At 35.8% G+C, this 23,610-nt stretch overlaps 2 protein-coding genes across 2 annotated transcripts; both read left to right on the top strand.

The window, feature by feature from the left end:
- Nucleotides 1-405: 405 nt before the first annotated feature.
- On the top strand, nucleotides 406-4,105 carry LOC145592403 (receptor protein-tyrosine kinase CEPR1-like). Its single transcript, XM_081648850.1, has 2 exons — nucleotides 406-3,145; nucleotides 3,432-4,105. Exons 1-2 carry the CDS (start codon nucleotides 664-666, stop codon nucleotides 3,824-3,826), a joined length of 2,877 nt encoding a protein of 958 aa, XP_081504976.1. The 5' UTR covers nucleotides 406-663; the 3' UTR covers nucleotides 3,827-4,105.
- A 12,390-nt stretch (nucleotides 4,106-16,495) lies between these two features.
- LOC145592127 (uncharacterized) lies at nucleotides 16,496-16,936 on the top strand. The gene has a single exon (XM_081648591.1). The coding sequence runs from the start codon at nucleotides 16,496-16,498 to the stop codon at nucleotides 16,934-16,936; it is 441 nt and encodes a 146-aa protein (XP_081504717.1).
- The last annotated feature ends 6,674 nt before the right edge of the window (nucleotides 16,937-23,610 follow it).

The following is a 23,610-nucleotide window of genomic DNA, read 5'->3' as shown; positions in this document are numbered from 1 at the left end:
TAGAGATCACAACCAAGCACAGAAGAAGAAAGAAAGTAACAGAGAAACAGCTAAGGATTAAAGGAAATGCCGAAAAAAAGAGATATCAAGCAACTAGGAAAAATAATTAACCAAAGAATTGCCAATTATTGATTTTAAGAATTTATTCGAGCTTACTGCACAATAATTTAATCATTTCAAGCAGGATCTTTACATATAGAAAACAAGTAAACCTGTAAATAGAAAATAATGGTTCTAGGATGATATTTACAGTAAATATCAATTATCTGAAGGAAGATCAGCTTTTAATAGAGAATATATAGCGATCAAGTGGTCCTGATTGATCGAAACATGAAACAGTTTATTAAAAGTACGCGCTGTTTATTCATACATTATATAGGCATATAGGCGTACATAATCTTATTCTCTACATATGTTAGTGGGTACAGCATAAAGCTTCTTTATGCTAAATATGTATCCTCTCTCTTTCTTCAGCAGTGATTAGTACCGGAAGAACCTTCTTTTTCCATCAAGTCTCAATGTCTCATTACTGCTGCACCCAATTATCTCCTCAATCATGCTAGCTATATACATATTCTCTTCTCTGCTCCTTCAATCGCAACAACCATATTAGACAAACACCTCTCCTTTCTTCTCCCTAGTTTCATCCACCAAGGCCTAGTCATGGCTTTTCAATCTTTCCGTTTATCTTCTTTCATGTTATTTCTTTCGCTCCTTAACTCTGTCCATTCCACAAGTAATCAGCAGCCTCAATATTTTAACCTCATGAAAAACTCTCTCTCAGGTGGCGCTTTGTCTTACTGGAATGTCCAAGAAGGGAAGTCATATTGTAATTACACTGGAATCACCTGTAATATGCAAGGCCAAGTCACAAAGATCAATATTTCCGGCTGGTCACTCAAAGGTTCATTTCCATCGAATGTTTGCTCCTACCTGCCAGAGCTGCGTGTGCTGGATATCAGTAACAACTTTATTCAAGGCCCTTTTCCAGACGGCATCATCAACTGCTCTCTCTTGGAAGTGCTCAATATGAGTTCCTTATATCTCAGCGGCAAACTGCCAAATTTCTCTCACATGAGATGCCTTCGTGCCCTGGACTTATCATACAATTTATTCGATGGAGATTTCCCCATGTCCATCATGAACCTCACCAATATTGAGATGATAAACTTCAACGAAAACAACAACCTTAACCGTTGGGAACTTCCAGAGAACATCACACGACTGAAAAGGCTTAGGTCACTGGTCTTGTCAACATCCAAGCTTCAGGGTCTAATCTTACCGTCCTTAGGAAACATGTCTTCTCTTGTTGACCTTGAACTAAGTGGCAACTACCTTCATGGACAGATTCCACCCGAGCTAGGGAAGCTGAAGAATTTGAAGTCGCTCATGCTTTACTACAACGAGCTCACAGGTACTATTCCAGAAGAGTTGGGTAATCTAACAAAGCTGACAGATCTGGATATGTCAGTTAACAAATTGACAGGAAGAATACCAGATTCAATATGCCGCCTTCCCAAACTCCGGGGCTTACAGATTTACAATAACAGCCTCACGGGAGAGATTCCAACTGCCTTGGGGGACTCGAGGACTTTGAGCTTCCTATCTATCTACGACAACTTTCTGACAGGGGATGTTCCCAAAAACCTTGGGAAGTCGTCTGCTATGACTCTGTTAGACTTGTCAGAGAATCAACTGAGTGGTAAATTGCCACCAGAAATCTGCAGAGGAGGTAAACTCGTGTACTTTCTTGTACTATCTAATAAGTTTACTGGAGAAATACCTGAAACTTATGAAAAGTGCACATCACTAGTACGTTTTCGTGTTAGCAATAACCAGTTAAAGGGGTCAGTACCACAAAGACTTTTTGGTCTTCCCCATGTGGCAGTTATTGATTTAGCTTTTAATCAATTGACGGGTCCTATAAGCCCCTCGATTGGGAATGCCAAAAACCTATCAGAATTCTTTGCTCAGAGCAACCAAATATCAGGGGCTCTGCCTCCTGAAATCTCTGGAGCTGTAAGTTTAGTAAAAATAGATTTAAGCAACAACCTCCTGTCTGGCCCTATACCTACTGAAATTGGTAACCTTAAGAAGCTAAATCTCTTACTGCTACGAAGCAACAAGCTTAATTCTTCCATTCCAGATTCACTATCTGAGCTAAAATCACTTAATCTCCTTGACCTGTCAAACAACCTATTGACAGGGAAGCTTCCTCGGAGCCTATCTGAGATAATCCCCAATTCTGTCAACTTCTCAAATAATCATCTTTATGGTCCCATTCCTCTCTCCCTTATCAAAGAGGGTCTAGAAGACAGCTTCTTAGGAAATCCAGGGCTCTGTGTGACAACATACACAGACACATCAGATAGAAGCTTCCAACTTTGTCAACAATCTTGCACCCGGAAGAGAGTGAATCTAATGTGGGTAATAGTGGCCTCGGTAATTCTTTTCTTAGTTGGAGCTATCTTGTTCTTTAAACGATGGTTAAGAAAAGGAAAATCATTGATAGGACATGATGAGACCATGTCATCATCTTTCTGCTCATATGATGTCAAAAGCTTCCATCGAATAAGCTTTAATCAGCGTGAGATCTTAGATGCCATGGTTGACGAGAACATAGTTGGTCATGGAGGATCAGGAACAGTGTATAGAATTGGGCTAAGCAGTGGAGAAATTGTGGCAGTAAAGAAGCTATGGAGTCGGAAAACAAAGGACAAGGTGCCTGACGACCAGCTCTTTCCAGATAAAGAGCTTGAGACAGAAGTTCAGACTCTGGGAAATATAAGGCACAAGAACATCGTGAAGCTGTACTGCTATTTGTCAAGTTTCGATTGTAGCTTGCTGGTTTATGAGTATATGCCTAATGGAAACCTCTGGGATGCCCTACACAAAGGGAAAATTCAATTGGATTGGCCAACTCGCCACCAAATTGCCTTAGGGGTTGCTCGAGGTTTAGCTTACCTGCATCATGATCTGCTGCCATCTATTGTACACAGGGACATCAAGTCATCCAATATTCTCCTTGATGTTGATTTCCAGCCTAAGGTTGCAGACTTTGGTGTGGCTAAGGTCCTGCAAGCCAAGGGTGGAAAAGATTCAAGCAACACTGTTATTGCAGGCACTTATGGGTACATGGACCCTGGTAAGTTTCAGATGCTAATAGTCTCTATATGATGGAAAAAACGAAAGTCTCTTGTTTTCTCATCTAAAGTACTCACACATGCATATTCTGCTATATAATATATGTGATGTTGTTAAGATCCATCCAAAATTTATGCTGCATACAATAGTAATCAACTTGCATCAACATTAAGATTTCCAAAGTTAAGCTATAATACTGTATTTTACCAGATTTAGAACTGGTTGGGTCACAATTTTACGGAAGAAATGCGTTATTTAAATTTTTTCTAACTCTGATTGTCTTTCAGATTATGCAAATACATCCAAGGCAACAACAAAGTGTGATGTCTACAGCTTTGGAGTAGTGTTGATGGAACTCGTCACAGGGAAGAAGCCAGTGGAGGCAGAGTTTGGTGAAAACAAGAATATCATAAATTGGGTTACCACGAAGGCAGAAACCAAGGAAGGAGCTATGGAAGTCTTGGACAAACGTGTTTCAGGTTTGTTTAGGGATGATATGCTTCAAGTAATCTGCACAGCCATTCGATGTACAGCTAGGGCCCCAGCCCCACGCCCAACTATGAATGATATAGTGCAGTTCCTAGGTGAGATAGACCCATGCAGATTCGATTCTTGTAAATCGACATATAAGACCAAAGACACATTGAATTCCACAAAAATAAATAAAACATTTCAATTATGACCATACAGTAATTAATAGACATCTAAGGTGAAGCAATAGAGCATCTGTACAAAAAGCATCGTCTCACCAAGTGCATTAGGAGACCCTTCATGAGGAACAATTTGGCCCCTTTTGTTTCTTTTATGAAAAAAGTAGTAGGTAGATTCTATCTTTTCTTTTTTCCACCTTTCATCCAAGAACCCTTATAAGATATGAGGAATGTAATCAATATAACTGCTTTATAACAAAGCAAGCATCTGCATTGCATAACCATAAAGGAAAAATAATTCTTATCTTTTATTTTTCTGTTTTTTTCCTCTTTTTATCTTTTCTCTTTATTTTATGAGAGTGACAACAAGAGAAAAGGAAGCTTTTTTATGAAAAGAAAATGATCAAAGTGGGAACTTGAATTTAAACATACAATATAACACCAAACCCCAATATGGAGGGCCCAACTCAACAATTAGTTATCCTGATTCAAGATGAAAGACCGATGGCTGATTGAAGAGCACCCTTGTTGCAATACAGGCCGTAGGGCGAAGCACAAACTGCAATAGAAAAGAATTTCATAGTATTATTTCTCCTTTACACTGGGAATTTAAAGCATGTGTCGGGAAAAAAATAAAACAAAACAGTACACCACACAAAGTGTGACCAAGAGAGCCCACTAATCAACTTGGTTCACTAAATTAGTAGAATTAATTTAGTATTAAAAGTCAATCATCAAATTCTTGCATTCTTTAAAACAAATCTTTAATTATAGGTCCTTAAACAAATGGCTTGTGGAGATGTGTTACATTAGTTTCAGCAAGTGTTTGATCACTTTCCTCACAACCTAAAAAACGTATTAAATCTATATTTCACATTGCCTCAAGCCCGGCGGCTATGTGCATGCACACTTGTTAATTGAGAGTTTCAGTAGTCTGAGTGTACGCAGCATCAACTCCCGCCCTTCACCACTATAGAACAGCAGAAAAACCAACTACTCAAGGATCATGGCATGGTGAAACACTGCAACAAACTATCATCATCTGATGATCTGTTTCTAAATAGCTGATAGTTAGCATATAACTTTATCAAAGGTTTCAGGAAAAAGGATTTTACATGTTGGCTTGTCACAAAAGTGTTCAAGTGAATGCATAATGTAAGTTTTCACATTCTTCAACAAATAATAGCCAAAGCTTTAACCTCACGGACCTGGACTAGTACTTGATTTCACAAAATAATCCTACACGACCTAGACCCGACCAGCCCCAAAAATCAGATAAGATGACATTGAACCGAACTGAAATTAATACAATCTGAATCAATCCAATCCAGAAGATCAATATGATCAATATTGATGGACTTGTTTAGGACAATTGAAAATCAATTGACCCAAATATGACCCAATTTGAATCGACTCAAACAGAACAGACTGACTTAAACAAAATTAAGCCAAACCGACCCACATCCGAACGACCCATTTCCACCTCTTTCTTAAAGTACCCTACGCTACCAATACAATAAGTGTAGCTACTAATATAAAAATATAACCAGTACATCACTAAAATGGTCTATAATGATTACCCATATTCAACCAATGAACCAAATCAACTAGAAAAGCAAAGATAAGTGCAAAGATTATATTAATTTACGACAAAAGAATAAGCATTACAATAGTCAAAATGAAGAAAGTAATTCAGCAATTCGATGATGGGCTTTGCACTAAAAACAATTCATCAAACAATTGGTGTGCACAATGTAGTGAGTGTACTATACCCATTAGGCCATTACCATGCCCATTTTGTTACAAGATTATTGAGCAGAAATAACGTCAAAACAACAAGTTTATTAACATCTAAATGGATTAAGCAAATAAACAATACTAATACATACCGGGATCGATGCCCGGGATTGATGAGGTTCAGATGTACGCAATGTTACGGCCTATCCAACAAATTGGTAAAGAGAATGTTTCTAATAAACCCTTTGTTTTATATGCATATTACAAGAATCTAATCTCTGGCGCAGCAACAAGAGAGAAATTAGAGCTTGAATATTTTTGCAATTTAGGGAAAAATTCAACTGTTCAAATTTGTCCATATGAACACCCACCTGATTACTTTAGAGTTCAGATCAATGTAAAACTTCCTAGTGTAAAAATACAGTAAAAATTAAGTCAAGATTACAAGATTGTACTCCCAAACTCCCTCCGTTTTTAAATACAACACCATTTCTCTTTTGGAAAATTTATCAAAAATAAAACCACCTTTTACCGGTTTTCCAGGAATATAACGACTTTTGGATTATTTCAAAATAAAACGACCTTTGACGAACATCCACCAAAAATAGAACAAAAAACCTGTAACCTGTAAACATAGGTTTTATTTGACATGTGTCCATGTATGATTGGTTAAAAAAATTATTTTATTTTAACATTTTTTATTAATAATAATGATTTTAAAAAACAAAACTTAGATTTAAAAAAATTTAAAAATAAAATTAACTGGAAAAAAAAAAATCTCCTCGCCCTTGTCGACAACAATCCCACCACCACCGCCGACGGCCAGAGTCCCCTATCTGGTGTCGGCGGTACTTCATCCTGACCCAGCCCTCCCCTGAACCACCTTCCCCCACCTTAAAACCCCTCTCCATCTGGGGTTTGATGGAATTTTGAACCCTAAACCACCACTCGATTTTGGGTTTTTTGAGCTTCGGGAGGTGGTTCAAGGGGGATAGGGGATGGAGACGACCGTCGAAGGGGAAAAATGGGTTTGTCGTCATAGTGGAGATGGTTTAGGCGCCGGCGAAGCAGGGTATTAGGGCGGGAGGAAGGTAGTTCAGTAGAAGAAGCTGGCTAGTCGAGGTCTAGGTCAAGAGTTATGCCACCGGTGCTGTGGTAGGAGGCTCTGGCCGCCGGCGTTTATGGGGAGGACCCGACAGTGGGGGTGGCTGCCGGCAGGGAGAGAGAGGTTTTTTTTTAATTTTTTTATTTTAAGTATTTTGTTAATTTTAAGGTTTTTTTTTTAAAAAAAATTTGTTAAAGAAATTGACCAATGACATTGTGACACGTATCACTAATAACCTATTTAACAGGTTACCAACCGGTTATGTTCTATTTTGGCTGATGTGCATAAAAGGTCGTTTTATTTTGAAATAATCCAAAGGTCGTTCTATTCTTGGAAGACCGGTGAAAGGTGGTGTTATTCTTGGCAAATTTTCTTTCTATTTTTTGCACTATTCATTTGTCTTACTTTGACTAATGTTTGTGATTTATACCTAAGACAAAATATAGTCTTGTGGGTACTTGGAATCGTCTCAACAAATAGATTATTAATTTTCAATTGTTAGAATTTTATACTTATTGATAATTAAAGATATTATTGATAAAAGATTAGCATCCGCATATGTGTCCAGGAGAAATGGAGCAAGTATTTAAAAACGGAGGGAGTACCAGTTTACTAATTGAAATTCAAAATTTTACAGAATATTTTGATCAAAAATTTTTTTTTAAAAAAAGGGATGAGGATGACTCTAGCTAGTTGCTAGTAACTCTTGATTGGAAAAATCTACTAACATATAATAAAAGCAAATCCTTGCATGACACTTGTCATTAACTTGTGGAAAATTTTCCCGTCTTTTTTCGCCTTCTCTTTTTTTTTTTATTTCAAAATCTTTAAGTATACTATTTATACCTTATATATTTTCTTTCCATTTTGACAATCATATTCCATATATACCCAAATGAAATATTTTTTAATATCTTTTATGCATTGTCCTTTTCACCTTAAAAAAAAAAAACCTTACCCATTTTTCAAGTTACGGGTCATAAGGAACCAATAAAAAATGCTGATTATTAAATAATAATCGATATGTGGGATTATTATTCGCCAACCAACCGAATGTGGAATTATTAGAATCAATTTTTCCATTTTAATAAGACAAAATTGGCCTCAATACCTTGAATTATACTATTATAGTTTGGGTGCACCCACCACCCCGAACTTTGGCTACTTCTGGGACACCATCAACTATTGACTGGGGGTGCAAAGAACCTATTTGACCTTCAACACAATGATTTTTTTTTTTTTTTTTTTTTTTTTTTTTTTTTTTTTTTTTTTTGTCTTAAGCGTTTTAAGTGTCTATTAAAAAAAAGTGTTTTAAGTATTTTTTTTAAAAAAAACAGAAACAAAAACAAAATAAAGTGACTCAAAGAATTGAATTCTTTGTCATTCTCATTAATAAACACGGGATGTATACACCAATTACAAGAGAGAAACTAGGCTATAATTAAGGAGCTAATTATACAACTTAACATATATACCTAACTAATATATAGGCAAAATATATTCTCATATATTCTAACACCCCCCTCGGCAGTCGCTCAAGAGGTTGTCAAATAATGAGACCGTCCCTAAAATCTTCAAAAAGAACTAAGGGAGGACCCTTAATACAATTATTTGCAATCTTATTTTGAGAAGGGACATGTAAAGACACGTATATTTCCACGAGCAACCTTTTTGTAAATATAATGGATATACATCTCTATATGTTTAATGCGATGGTGTTGAACCGAATTTTCAGAGAGATAAATCGTACTAATATTATCACAATAGACCAAGATGCAAGCCATGATTAAGAGTAGCACATAATGCGCTTGAATGCTAGCATGTGCTCCTCTCAAGGGTCTTTCACCTGTTGCATCGCATAAGTAATTTTGGGCCTCGTAAATGAGGTAAGATACTAAAGAGCCCAAGCTAAACTTCGATAGTGAGAAGGGTCGGCATATGATCGACATTAGTATCTACCAGTGTAGGAGATGAATTACAAGAAGACATGCATGTTGTAATTAACACCCCGTAATTTTGAGCTAAGGTTTTCCGCGCGTGCACTTTTCACTAATACTTCGATTTCTGTTTAAATTTCAAAATTCTAATTAGTTATTATTAATATTTTGATATTGTTGTTTATAATATATTAATATTTATTTTTATTACTTCCTCTATTCTTTTTTACTTGACTCGCTTTGACTTTTACACTATTCACCACCCTTTTTTTGACCGTCTTTTGTAAATAATATGTAAGAAAAAACATATTCGTGTTGGATCTTTTTGAATTCGTCTCAATAAGTATTTTTTTTGAAGGGTCTCAATAAATACTATCATAATATATAACTTTTATATTTTTTACTTAAGGATAATTAAAGTTATTGATTGTTAAAGTTTTATACTGGCAAGCGTGATAAAAGAAACAGTTCAAGTAAAAAAGAACAGGAGAAGTATTAGTTAGGTTATTCTATATATATATATATATATATATATATATATATATATATATATATATATATATATATATATATATATATATATATATATATGCATTATTGACTGCATCATATTTCGTCTTTTCTTCCTGATTTCTATTAAAATATAAGATTTATATGTTATTATGCGTCATGAATAAATTATTATGCGTCATGAATAAATTATTATTAAGTTTAATTATTGTTCTTATTTTAATTATTTTTGTCATTGTTGTTGATAATATCAAATATTACTATAAATAATGTTGTAATTTTATGTGTATTTTATTTGCTCATATTATTTCGTTTCTTCTTCTTGATTTTTTTAAGGCAACTAGAATTAGTTAGGGTTTCGTGATTAAGCTTAGTGGTGCACATTCAAATGAGGTTGGGTAAGCTTATTTAATTGCTTCATTAAGCCTATTTTAATCTCGATTTAGCCCTCCTTAATTAGCTCATTGGGTTCCTTAATCTAGGGTTTTTACAAGGTGGATACCTAGAATGCATTTTATCCCATTTCTTCTCCTCTCACACGGCTGTACCAGCAGGTTAGTTATTACACAAAGTTAGCTTTGTAACCTCCCTTCATTATTACACCTCAATCAAGACTAATTACACCCTCTTAATCACAACCTATTTGCTACCCTAAAACTCCTCTTCTTCCCCTCACAGTACACGTATAAACTAGACTATTGGGTGTGTATTGTTGCTGCATTTTATCATCAGCTTTCTCCTCTTAAATGCCCTCAAATTTTCGTGTATTCAACAAGGGTTTTGTGGGTAATTGATGTTGTGTTCCTCCCCCTTTTTCGAGCACTCAAACACCCTAAGGAATCATCAAAAACATGGGCAAAGCAAGGCTAGTAAGGGCGTGACTTTGGAGCATCTTGGAGATTAAGTGTAATTTCTTGACGGAGATCAAGTACAACTCGGTTGGCTATAGCTACGGAGATCAAGTATAATTTCTTGATGATGACGGATCTGAAGGTGTTGGTGAAGAAGATACAAAGTATTTATGTTTCAAAGTCGTTAACCAATCGATTGTGCTTACGGTGGAAGTTGTACCAATTGATAGAAATGTTGATAGAAAATTCCATATCAAGAGCAAGCTCTTTTGTTATTGGCTTCACTACCGAAGTTCTACCGGCCCATTGTACATACTTTGTTTGTAGGAAGAGAGAAAATTACACTAGATGAGGCAATAACAGTGGTGAGGGAAAATGAGAGGATGATGTCATAGATATATCGAGCTTCCTATCATGGAGATCAGGCATTAGCAATATAGCATTCCGAAAGAGGGAGGAACAAGTCAAGAGGTGATGGTCCAAGAAGCAGATCAAAGTCTTGGTCGAGAGATTATAGCAATATGGAGTGCTATTATTGTCATGAGAAGGGTCATTTGAAGTATAATAATTGCCCAAAGTTGAAAGAAGATTTAAAGAACTTAAAGCACTTGCAAGGAAAGTTGGTCAAGATGAAGATGGGTGAAGGGAGTGATTCTGCTAATGAACGTAGTATCTGATGATTATGAAGTTGAGATGTTGCTAACTCACAATGTCAAGAAGGATGTGAGTCGCGACAAGTGGGTGTTGGATTCGGCAGCATCTATTCATGTGTGCCAAGAGAAGGCAATGTTTGATACGTTGCAACAAGGAGGTGATTTCGGGCATATCAACATGGGTAGTGATGTCAAGGTTGAAGGCATGTGAAGTGTGCAAATGAGGCTACATGATGGTATGGTCCGAACCTTTAACAATGTAAGGTTTGTACCTAATGCACGTGCTAACTTGATATTATTGGGTTGGATGACTAGAAGCGGGAATAGGTATGTTGGAAGTGGAAGGTGGTGCAAGGTTTATCAAGGCAACCGCTTGGTGTTGCAAAGGAAAAAGGAAGATAACAATATTTGTTATCTAGATGGTCAAGTTGCTCGAAGCCACAAAATTGAGACTAATAACAGTTCCGCAAAAAGGGTCCAATTTTGTGATGAGATAGAAGTATTAGGTGATTTGGGTCAAGGGAGGAATTTGTTGGGTTAATCTCCCCAAATCACATATTAGTAGAATTATTATTATTGTACTGTAATAAGAAAATTAAAAAAAAAGGTGGTGGTGGAAGTATCCTTGACCTCCAAGTAGGAATGACAACGGATCGGATTCGGGTTAGATGCACCTAAGTCCGAATCCAATCTGTTTACTAAATGGACTCTGGATTCGGATTCGAATCCGAAAACTCTGAATCCGAATCTAATCTGAATCATATTTTTATAGTCTGAATTCGATCCATGATTCGGACCTCTGAATGGATCCAAATACTTTTTTTTAATTGTTAGATATATCTATAAATTCTTGTATTATCCTTAATAAACTTTATTTCCTAAATCATATTGGTGCATAAAACCTTAGAAAAAACATGCATAAAGTTTAAACATAACATAAATAAGAATTAAGTTACATGATAAAAGTTTGCTACAAACAAGAAAGTAATTGTCCCAAATTATAAAATATATCATCATACAACAATAAAAAGTAACTTCTAATTAGTCTTTCAACAATACCACCTTAATGACTCAAATTACAATAACAATATTGTAATCAAAATACAAACATAACTTAACAAGAAGAGATTTCCCAACTTGAAGTCCAATGATATCCTATACCAAAAAAGAAAAATAATAATAATAATAATAATAATGTTAGACATGGAAAATTAAAAGTAAGTGAAACACTAGTGCACCATCCAAAAGTAATATAAGTTTTAAGGGAAAATATGGATAATAAACATGTGTATAACTAAATAGAAATGAGTAGTGAAATAAATATAAGAAACTTACTATGGGAGCACTTCATGCACTAACATCCACATCTTCATCTTCAAAGACCGATGCAAATTGACAATTGCCACCACTTGTAATATCTAATTACAACCACAAATGCATTAAAATAAATAAATTAATGCATAAGGCAATAAATAGTTTTAACATATTACATTAGTTACCTTTCAATTGAGGAAATCTCCAACTTTGAAGGCACATTAAAGATTCCACGGTGTCTAGCTGTAGTCTACTACGATGGGGCCTAACAACTCTACCACCGACACTAAAAGCACTCTCCGAAGCAACGGTAGAAATGGGAACTGCAAGAATATCCCTAGCAATTCTAGAGAGGGTAGAATACTTATTACTTATTTCGACATTCCACCAAGATAAAAGATTAAACTTGTTATCATCAACAACTATCCTATCCTCCTCTAAGTATGCCTCCACCTCACACTTGCGACGTTTTTTTGTTGGTTGTGTTGATACATGTTTTGCCCATAATCCCTCCACATCATCTAAGTCTGTCATGGGTCTCTTACCCTTGTCATTAGGAATGCAAGAAGGTGCCACCGAAAACGACTCTTTATAATGCACATCATATTCATAATCAAGATCTAAATCAAGTAAGAATCGTTTAAAATTCTCACATTCATCATCACCACTATCACCATGAAGGGCACGAAAATAAAGAGACACACATTCCATTTTCCTTCTTGGATCCAAAACTGATGCCACGGATAATATCATATTAATAACCTCCCAATACTTATCAAACTTGGAGATCATTTTTGAAGTCATCATCTCTATTACTTTATTCCCACAACACAACCATTTTCTCAATGCAAGTTTAATTTCACAAACTTTTTCAAAATACAAGTTTGCAGTAGGATAGTTTTTCCCGAAAAAGCATCAGTTGTCCTACTATATAAGGCTAAATTTTCACAAATTTCACTGGCCATTTTCCACTCATCTTTACTAGGCAATATAAAATTATCTTTTCCTCTTTTTCCAACTTTTGAAAACAACCTAGTAAAAACATCTTTATATAAGAGGGCAACTTGTAACATTTCAAAACATGAATTCCACCTAGTTTTACATCCAAAATCTTTTTGTTAGTTATAGAAATTTTCACATAATTACAAGCATCTTTAAACTTTTCATATCTCTTTGGTGTATAAGTACAAAAAGCAACAACACCACGAACTTCTCAATTGCATCACCAATAATACTCAATCCACCATTGACAACTATATTTAAAATATATGCACAACATCTCATATGCAAATACGTATCACCCAAAATAAACTTACTAGGAGCAAGTTTTTCACGCAACACATCCATAACCGCATCATTGGTTGTACAATTATCAACGGTAATAGTTGAAACTTTTTCATCCAAATTAAAACTCTTCAAACATGCAACTAATGCCTTACTAATAGTATCTTTTTTTGTGTGGGCATGGAACATACATGAACCTAACAATAATTAATAATTATTTCTAAACTATTATGTAACTACCTTCTCACATGAATAAAAAGATCATAAAATTAAATTACATAATAATAATCAATTATGTGATAAAGTAGTATACTTACCTTATAAGACGATTTTGCAAGATCCATTCATCATCACTAAAATGTGCCGTCACGACCATATAGCCTTTTCTTTGATTGTTACAAGTCAACATATCCGTAGTGATGGCGACTTTACTTTCATTTTCTCCCAACAACTTCATCAATCGAGATTTCTCTTCCTTGTAATCCTTTAGAATGTCGGATTTCGCTGTATTCCTTGAAATGATATGAAATTCGGGGTTCAAACTATGTGAATATCTTCTCAAACCCTCATGCTCAAGAACAGAAAGTGAATACTCATGCATAAGAATCATGTTCACCAACTCATTTCTTGAAACTTGTTCATTGAATTTGAATTTTCCAATTGTCATAGTAGGACTTCCACTCCTACTTGCACTAGCTTGCAACAATTGTTGTCTCACATCTATTGTTTTCTTGATTTTAATGTATCTTTTTGTATGTTCTCTCAAGTGTGTAGTGCCACTTGAGCTCTTACCCACAAAATTTCATGTACAACCTTTATAGAAGGCTCTCCATACTCCATTAACCAATTTTCTGTCATAACATTTCCACATCGCCGAAGTCAACTTTCTTCCACTACTACCCGTTATCACACCCTCATCTTCATTTTCATCATCATTTTCATTTACATGTGATGTATTTGAATCATTCAATTCATTTGCTTCTTAGTAGTCTTTGTATGAGTTGGTTGGCCGTTAACCTCTTCACAATCATCCGAACTAGAAGATACCTCATCGGTTTCCATATCTATACAATTGTAATATTAAAAATTAATCATTATTTCATAAAATTACACTGACAAAATGTATGCATAAAAATAATATATGAAAGAGTACATAGATACTGCTTTTTGTTTGTTTTGTAGGAGGAGCCATTTATGTTGAAGATTCACTATGGTTTAAGCCTAAACATCAATAATAATTAATCTTAGTCAAAATAAGCAAATTTATGCAAAAATAAGCCAATGCCAAAAATCAACATACTTAAAACATGAGGAAAAACTAGAATTTATCATACGAAAACATAAAAATTAGAGAATAATAAAAATAACTCAGAAATTAAAAACAAAACAATAATAAACAAAACAAAACACAAAATGTAGCAGACTAGCAGATTATATAGCTAACAAGCCTAACATATATACATACCAAATCAAGAAAAATCAAACTAAAAAGCAAAAATAAATAAAATAAAATAAAAAAAGAGAAAAATCAAACAAAATTGAAACTAAATTAAAACCGTAGCACAGTAATTATAGTTTAAAGTAGCAACTAGGATACTAATGAGTAATGACATATTGCTAACTAGGAAAAAAAAACTAAAATTAAAAAAAAAAATCATATGAAGGAAATCGGATTCATCGAAAAAATCACCTAGTGAAAGATAATACCTTCGTCGGGCAGGTGGTTGGACAGGCTGGATTGGGACACCGGAGATCTGAACGCTGATTGGATTGTCGCGTGGCTGGTGGAGTGGTGGGCGGCGTTGGTTTGCGTGAATAAGGTATTTTTTTCCCTTTGAATATGAAGAAAATGGTGGCTGTGCAATAGAGTGAAGGTGAAGAGTTAGGGTTTTTGTTCGCTGTCCTTTTTAGTTTTATTTTTTTTTAATTTTTATTTTTTTACGTAATTAATTTAAGTTAAATGGGCCAAAAGATAGTCAAAGTGGGCTAAATTATTAAACCTGAATTGATAAATAGATTTAATATATGTTGCAAAACATCCCAGTTCCCGAATTTGGCATGTTTTCGGATCGGACTTAGACTCAGACTCGGATTTGGGTCGGACTCGGGTCGGACTCGGTCGGCCTCTACACAGGGTCCAAGTCCGATCCACCTCCTATTCAGATTCGGACCTATTTTGTCGGATTCAGATTTGGACTCAAATTAAACGGATTCGGATTGGATTTTTTCCTTCGGATCGGATTGGATTCAAATTGAACTCGGATTGAATTGCCATCCCTACCTCCAAGGTGAAGTAGTTAGTCAAACTTTTATTTCCTATGTCCTAGGATAGGTAGTAGATTTTGACTATTGTGCATTTATGCTTAGTTGAGAACCTTGGGGAGCAAGGCCTTTATGCCTATTTAAAGAGGCATGTAGTTGTGAGTTTGATGTAAGAAGAAGAGGTGATATACGTGGAGTGAAAAGAAGTAGTAGTGTGAGTGTATTAGTGTTTAAGAGTACACAAACACAAGTGTGAGAGGGAGTAATTGTGTGAGTTAAACGCATTATTAGTAGGAGGGTGTTTAGGATTATTTAGTGGAAGTACCATTCTGAAGGGTACTAAGTAGCACTTTGCCCTAAACACATATTGTCTAATACTGTAATTGTAGTGGTATCCTTTATACTCCCTGATAGGTTGTCGTACATCTGTCAAAAATAAATTCTTAACAAATCCAACTAATAGTGTAGTAGGGTAAGTAGGGTCGAATCCACAGGGAGATGGTATTCAATCTAACCTCTAAGAAATGGGAGAAACTAAACAAGTCACGAAATTCGAATAGAAAAGTAGTGTAAACTAAAATAGGAATAAAACAATTAATATAAAGACCTAGGGTTATGGTTCACCATGTTTATAGTTCTAAATCTATCAAATATCAATATCAATTCAATCAATCAATTATCTAGAGCAATTGCTAAGCCTACGGTCGGGTTTGAACGCTCTCAATTCAACATATGTAGTTCGGTCGCTAACATATTCAGAATTGCTAATTATAGGTAAGCCTCTAAAAGTAAGATCTTTCGATTCAAACTCTTATTAAAAATAATTAATCAACAATTGATTAGCTTGACAACCGTTTTTGATGTAAGAAAAACAGAATCAAAGAAATGAAATGAGAGTAAAAATCATGAAAGCTTCAAAAACCAAAAATCAGAAAGATTGAATCTTTATTTTTCTTCATGGTATCAGAGCAGGTTTCTCGAGAGATCTGAATTAATCCGTTTATAAAACAACAATTTTATTTTAAAAGCTTCAATTTTTTTTCATAATATGGCTCAAGAAACAAACCAAAACCAGAGCAACCTTAACCCCTATAAAGATCCACTCTTTATTGCTGTGAATGAGAGTGCTGCAACTCCATTGGGAAGTATCATCTTTGATGGTAACAATTTTTTCAACTGGAGCAGAAGCATTAAAATAGCACTTGGTGCAAAAAATAAGCTCGCCTTTCTCGAAGGGAAGCATCCGAAACCATCTCAAGGTCTAGATGAAATTCAGAAGTGGACCAGATGTGACTATATGGTGAGATCTTGGCTACTGGCAACAATGAAACCTGAAATTGCAAGTAGCTTGGTGAACATGCAATCCACAAAGAGGTTATGGGAAGAAATGATAGAGAGATATGGGCAAACCAATGCTCCGCAACTTTTCCAGCTTAAGATGGAACTCTGGGAATTTCAGCAAGAAAATTTATCAGTTGGAGAATACTAGTGCAAGCTTAAGGATCTCTGGGATCAGATTGCTGAACTGCAAGAAATGCCCGAATGTAGCTGTGGGGCAATGGCTAAATGCACCTGCAATTTGCTGAAGAAAATGATGGATATGGATTCCACTAACAGATTGATAAAATTTCTCATGGGGCTAAACTCCGGATATGACCAGATGAAAGCGAATCCACTGAGCATGGATCCCTTACTGCCAGTAAATAAAGCATACAACTTGGTCTTACAAGTTGAGAAGCAAAAGCAACTGACTAGAGAGATGAATATGGGAGCTGAAGTAAGTGCCCTGGCTGCAAACAAACAAGAGAAAAGCTTGGGTGCCCTCATTAACTTTCAGAAGAAGGACTACAAGAGAATGAGAATGGAGAAGGAAGCAAAGAAATGCACTCACTGCGGAAAGAGAGGACACTTGAAGGAAGGTTGCTTTGAGATCTTAGGATATCCAGATTGGTTCAAGAATCCTAAGGGAAAACCAGCTGTGAGACAAGCTGGAAATGTGAGCAGAGATGGAAATGAATATACTGAAGGACACCCCTTGGATTTTGGAGAGCAAAACAACGAGAAGAATGGAGGAAGACAGGACACCAAATTTCTGGCAAATGTCGTGCAAGAGGTCATGAAGGCGCTGGAAGATCAACGAACCTTGAATAGTCATAACAATTTTGCAGGTAATCTGAAAATGTTGAATGCTATGAGTCAATGCAGTGATATAAATTGGAATACCAGGATTATAGATTCAGGAGCAAGTGATCACATAACAGGGAATAAAAATGTTTTGAGCAATCTAAAAACTCTAAAAAAATCATATTAGAGTAGGATTGCCAGATGGAAAGATAAAAGTTGTGAAAGAAACAGGAACTATGAAACTTACTCCCAATGTGATATTGAATGATGTGTTGTATGTGGGTGATTTTCAACATAATTTGTTATCTGTGAGTAAATTGTTGAAAGAAGGAGATATGAAATTGAATTTTGATAAGAATAGATGTTATCTACAGGACCTCTCAACTGATGAAAATTTATATTTTGGAAAAAATATAAATGATTTGTACAAACTGGTGGATGAGAGAGAAGAAGAAGGAGAAGAAAAGAAGAAAGAAGAAGTGTTTGATGCAGAAAAGAGGAAGAATGCAAGAGATTGTAATAATTTAGCAAGTTTGAACCTGATACATGCTAGACTAGGACATGTGTCAATGTCAAAGATGAAACATTTAGAGTTTTGCAAATGTAAAAATTTGGAGAACTATTTCTGTGATACTTGTTCTGTGGCAAAACACCATAGGCTGCCTTTTATGCCTAACAAATCTATTGCAAATGATACATTTGAACTGATACATGTTGATCTATGGGGTCTTTATAGGATCAAAGCCTTGAGTGGGGCTACTTATTTTTTGACTATTGTAGATGACTTTAGTAGGGCAACTTGAACACAATTATTGTCCAACAAAGAGCAGGTGAAGGGAGCATTGAATGCTTTCTTATGTCATGTTGAGAATCAATTTGACAAAAAGGTGAAAATCTTGAGAAGCGACAATGGGACTGAGATATTTCAGAGTGAATGTGGAAAGATCCTAATTGATAAGGGGATCAAACATGAGAGAAGCATACAAGGAGTTCCTCAACAAAATGCTAGAGTAGAGAGGAAACATAGATTTCTGCTTGAAACTGCAAGAGCTTTAAAGCTGCATGCAGGGTTACCAAGTTATCTATGGGGAGAATGCATCTTAGCTGCAACTCACCTAATAAACATGCTTCCTAGTGCAGTGATAAATTGGGAAACACCCTATTACATGTTAATGAAGAGGGAACCAGAGTATTCTCATCTGAGAGTAATAGGGAGTTTATGCTATGCAAGTCCTCACAAGAAACCGAGTGATAAGTTTGCTCCAAGGGTAATAAGATGTATCCTGGTTGGCTATCCATATTGCCAAAAAGGATATAAATTGATGAGATTGGATGATAAAAAGATATTTGTGAGTAGAGATGTGGTGTTTAAAGAAGACATATTTCCTTTCATTATAAAGGAAGAAAGCAATGAGAAAATCATAGCACTGAGAAGATCAATAGAGGATGCTAGAAAGGAGGATGAAATTGGAGACGATGGAGATCTTGATGTGTTTTCTGAAACAGCAAATCAGGAAACAGAAGGAATAGGAAATGAGCATTTAGAGACAAGAGAAGAGGAATTTGCGGGAGGAAATGAAGGAATAGAGTCCAAGGAACCAGAAACAAGGAGATCTTCAAGATCGGGTGACATTCCTAAAAAAATTAAGGATTATGTCACGAAAATACCAGGAAAAGGGAGATTTGGAGAATTGGTTGCAAATTTCATCGCTGGTAAGCTTAAACATTCAGAATATTATTCTGAAGAATATGTGGGGTCCTTGAACAATGTGTTGAAAATCAGGGAACCATACCATTTTAATGAGGCTATGAGAGACTCTGGATGGAAGGAGGCAATGCAAAAGGAATTAAAGGCTCTAGAGGAGAACAATACATGGAAATTGGTAGAGCTTCCAGAAGGAAAGAAAGCTATAGATAGCAAGTGGGTTTATAAAATTAAATATAGACCCAATGGTGAAGTGGAGAGATTAAAGGCTAGACTAGTAGCTAGAGGAGACAAGCAAGTGAAGGGAAAGGATTATAAAAGCACTTTTTCTCCTGTGGCAAAGTTCACCACAGTGAGAACTTTGATTGCATTGGCTGCTGCACAAAACTGGAAATTGCACCATCTAGACATCAATAATGCCTTTTTACATGGAAGCTTAGAGGAAGAAGTGTACATGAAACCACCACAAGGGTACTAGGCAGAAGAAGGAAAGGTATGTAAATTGATCAAAAGTATTTATGGGCTTAAACAAGCATCCAGGCAATGGAATGTTGAATTAACAAAATTTCTTCTGAAAAATGGGTATGAACAATCAAAAAGAGATTATTCCTTATTTTCAAGGAAGAAAAATGGATTGGAGACAATAATTCTCGTACATGTTGATGATCTTTTGATAAGCGGAGATGATGAAAATGAGATAATTGCAATAACGAAAGCCTTAGATAAAGCTTTCACTAGTGGAAAAAATCTTATATGTAACAAGCTATCCGTAACGGGCACATGAAACTCCGTTACAATTACCTCATTTGTAACGGGCAAATTTAATGTCCGTTACGAAAAAGTTGTGACCTGTGCCAAAAAAGAGATATTCGTAACGGACAGATTGGTGCCCGTTACGAATAAGTTGTTAATCGTAACGGACGTTATTCTGCCCGTTACGAATAATGAACTAATCGTAACCAACATCTCTGCCCGTTACGAACAAGTTATTATTAGTAACTGACGTTGTTCTGCCCGTTACAAATAACTAACTAGTCGTAACTAACTAGTCTTGCCCGTTACGAATAAGATTTCAAAGTAAACCCTATTTTATTTTCACTTTCCCCTTTCTCACTCTCAGCTCTCCCGCGTCCTCACCTCCCACCTCCCACCTCCCTCAACCTCATTGAAGCGCACCTCCCACCTCCCTCGTCCTCGTCCTCACCTCCACTCCTCCTCCATTGTTGCGCACCCTTGAGTTTTCCATTAAAGCGCACTCTTGAGTTTTCCATTAAAGCGCACTCTCACACTCTGAGTTCTCCATTAATGCGCGGTTTGAGTTCTCCATTGAAGCTTTGTCTGATTCTCCATTGAAGCGCACTGAGTTCTCCATTGCAGCGCACTGAGTTCTCCATTGAAGCTCGGTCTAAGTTCTCCATTGAAGCTCGGTCTGAGTTCTCCATTGAAGCACACTGAGTTCTCCATTGAAGGGCAGTCGGAGTTCTCCATTGAAGGGCAGTCGGAGTTCTCCATTGAAGCGCACTGAGTTCTCCATTGAAGGGCACTCGGAGTTCCCCAATTTCTTAACCCTTGTTTCCTGTAAGTTGCTTAATTGCAATTACTTAATTATAGGTTTTTTTTCCCTAAATTAATTGATTAATTTTACATATTTAAATTGATTCTTGATTTTGCTAGGAAATGGGAGTGAATTGAAATTGATGTTTTAGGAGTACCTCGGTCCTCAGCTCCCTCAACTCCATTGAAGCAGCTTGATTTCTTGGTAACAATTTGGTATGATTAATTAATTGATTTGTAGTTTGTTTTTTTTTTTGTTTTGTTTAATTTACTTCCAACTTTCTGCAAATTCAAATTTGTTTTTTTTTTTCTTTTTTTTTTGTCTAATATTTTGTCAATTTTTGTTGTGTTAATATTTATAATGCATTATATCTTCATATGCCTAGATACCCGTTCAAGATTTACTCATTAGGAGTAAATCTTGAATAGTCCCCGTTTGGGGCTGTTCTTGGAATTGTATTCTCACTTAGGATGTAAATGGTTGATTGTTTTTCGGAAGTAAAGGTAATTTCGTGTAAGCATTCCGTAATGTGTTCTCTGGGTACATACGTAATTAAGAAATCAATTACGTCGTGTACTTGGAGAACCGTAGGGAAATGCTGCCGAAATTTCTTTAGGTCCGAAAAGTGGTCAACCATTTTCTAGTGGGAATACACTTCCAAGGATGGGTTAGGTTGGAGCGATAAGGACCTTTGAAATCATGCATTTGGAGTATGTTGATATGTGATGTTGAATATAATGTAACCTCATTTGTATTTTTTTTTTTGTTAATAGGATTATTGTCCAAGGAAAGCCCCGTATGATATTGAAGATTTGACTGTGGTTCGAGAACAGTGGGCGCACTACTTTAGGACAAAGTATCTATTGAATGCATAACTATTTGTTTAGGTAGAACATTAGTAATGTTATTAGTGTTGCTCGTTGTATATATGTGTTGGATAAATTTATACAAGTTCTTATTTGTAATATTATACTAGAATTTTTATATTATGTCGTATTAATTTTTACAAAAGTCGGTATAATTGTTTATCTACAGGAACAGGTTTATTATAACAGGTTTTAATTAAAATATATTAATTATATATAAATAAATGCTGCCGAAATTTAATAAAAAAAAAATAATAATTTAATGAATATTTGTAACGAGCATGGAATATGTCAGTTACAAATAAGCACTTATTCGTAACGGGCGTTTCTGATGCCCGTTACAAATAAGTACTAAATTGAACACCACAAACCCTTATTCGTAACGGGCAGATATAATGTCAGTTACGAATAATGAGTTATTCGTAACGGGCGTTTATAGTGCCCGTTACGAATAGAGTCTTATTTTAGTTCAAATAAAGACTTATTCGTAACGGGCACCTGAAATGCCCGTTACGAATAACAAGTTATTCGTAACGGACATTTTATCTGCCCGTTACGAATAACCCATTATTCGTAACGGACATTTTAACTGCCCGTTACGAATAACCCATTATTCGTAACGGACATTTTATCTGCCCGTTACGAATAACTTGTTATTCGTAACGGACAGCGCCCGTTACGAATAAGATTGGCCATCCGTAACGGCCACATACGTAACGGACGCTGCCCGTTACGGATGGGCCCTTTTTGCCCGTTACGGATGATGTTTTTTCCACTAGTGTTTCACTGTGAAAGTTCTTGGGGAAATGAGGTATTTTCTTGGAATAGAAGTGTCTAGGAATGAAAGAGGGATAATGCTGAATCAAAGAAAATTTATCCTAGATATCTTACAATCCACAGGGATGGAAGGATGTAAATCAGCGAAATTTCCCTTTCCGAAAGGGATGAAACTCTCCATAGAGCAAGGGAAACTTCTTGAAGATCCAGAATCCTATAGAAGGATAATTAGAAGACTGTTGTATTTGAATATGACAAGACCAGATATCTCCTATAGTGTTCAACAACTTAGCCAGTTCATGAATGCACCAAGAGTACCACATATGAAAGCAGCTATACATGTGGTTAAGTATTTAGCAGGAACTTTGGACTGGGGATTGTTTTATCCTGCCAAATCAGGGATTAAAATGACAGCCTTTTGTGATTCAGATTGGGGTAGTTGTGCCTTCAGTGCAAGATCACTAACGGGATACTGTGTTTTCTTGGGAGATTGCCCGATGTCTTGGAAAACGAAGAAGCAGAAGACAGTTTCAAAGTCCTCAACTAAAGCATAGTACAGGTGTATGTCACACACTACTAGCGAAGTAGTATGGATTGATGGAATTCTTCATGATCTTGGTTTTAATGTGCCCAGGCCAATTGACATGTTCTGTGATAACAAGTCAGCTTTGCATTTGGCGCACAATCCCATTTTCCATGAAAGAACTAAACACTTGGATGTGGATTGCCATTATGTTAGAGAGCACATCGAAAGTCAAATGTTAAATGTTCTGCACATCAAATCCTTTCTGCAGTTAGCAGATTTAATGACTAAGTCTTTGAGTGAGCAGCAACATAACCATCTATCATTCAAGTTAGGACTTGTTAAAACAACTCCAACTTGAGGAGGGGTTATGAAGAATGGATAATTATTTTGTATTTTGATGAGCTGTTTATTTATTTTGTTTCTTAGTACAGCTGTATATTCCTTGTATAATCCCTAGGTATATAAATTCCCTGATTAGCTTGACAGCCGTGTTTTATGTAAGAAAAACAGAATCAAAGAAATGAAATGAGAGTAAAAACCATGAAAGCTTCAAAAACCAAAAATCAGAAAGATTGAATCTTTATTTTTCTTCAGAAGTAACAAGTAAGTA

The sequence above is a fragment of the Chenopodium album genome, chromosome 18 (assembly GCF_948465745.1).
Source record: "Chenopodium album chromosome 18, dcCheAlbu1.1, whole genome shotgun sequence".
Lineage (NCBI taxonomy): Eukaryota > Viridiplantae > Streptophyta > Magnoliopsida > Caryophyllales > Amaranthaceae > Chenopodium > Chenopodium album.
This window is presented reverse-complemented; position numbering and strand designations above follow the sequence as displayed.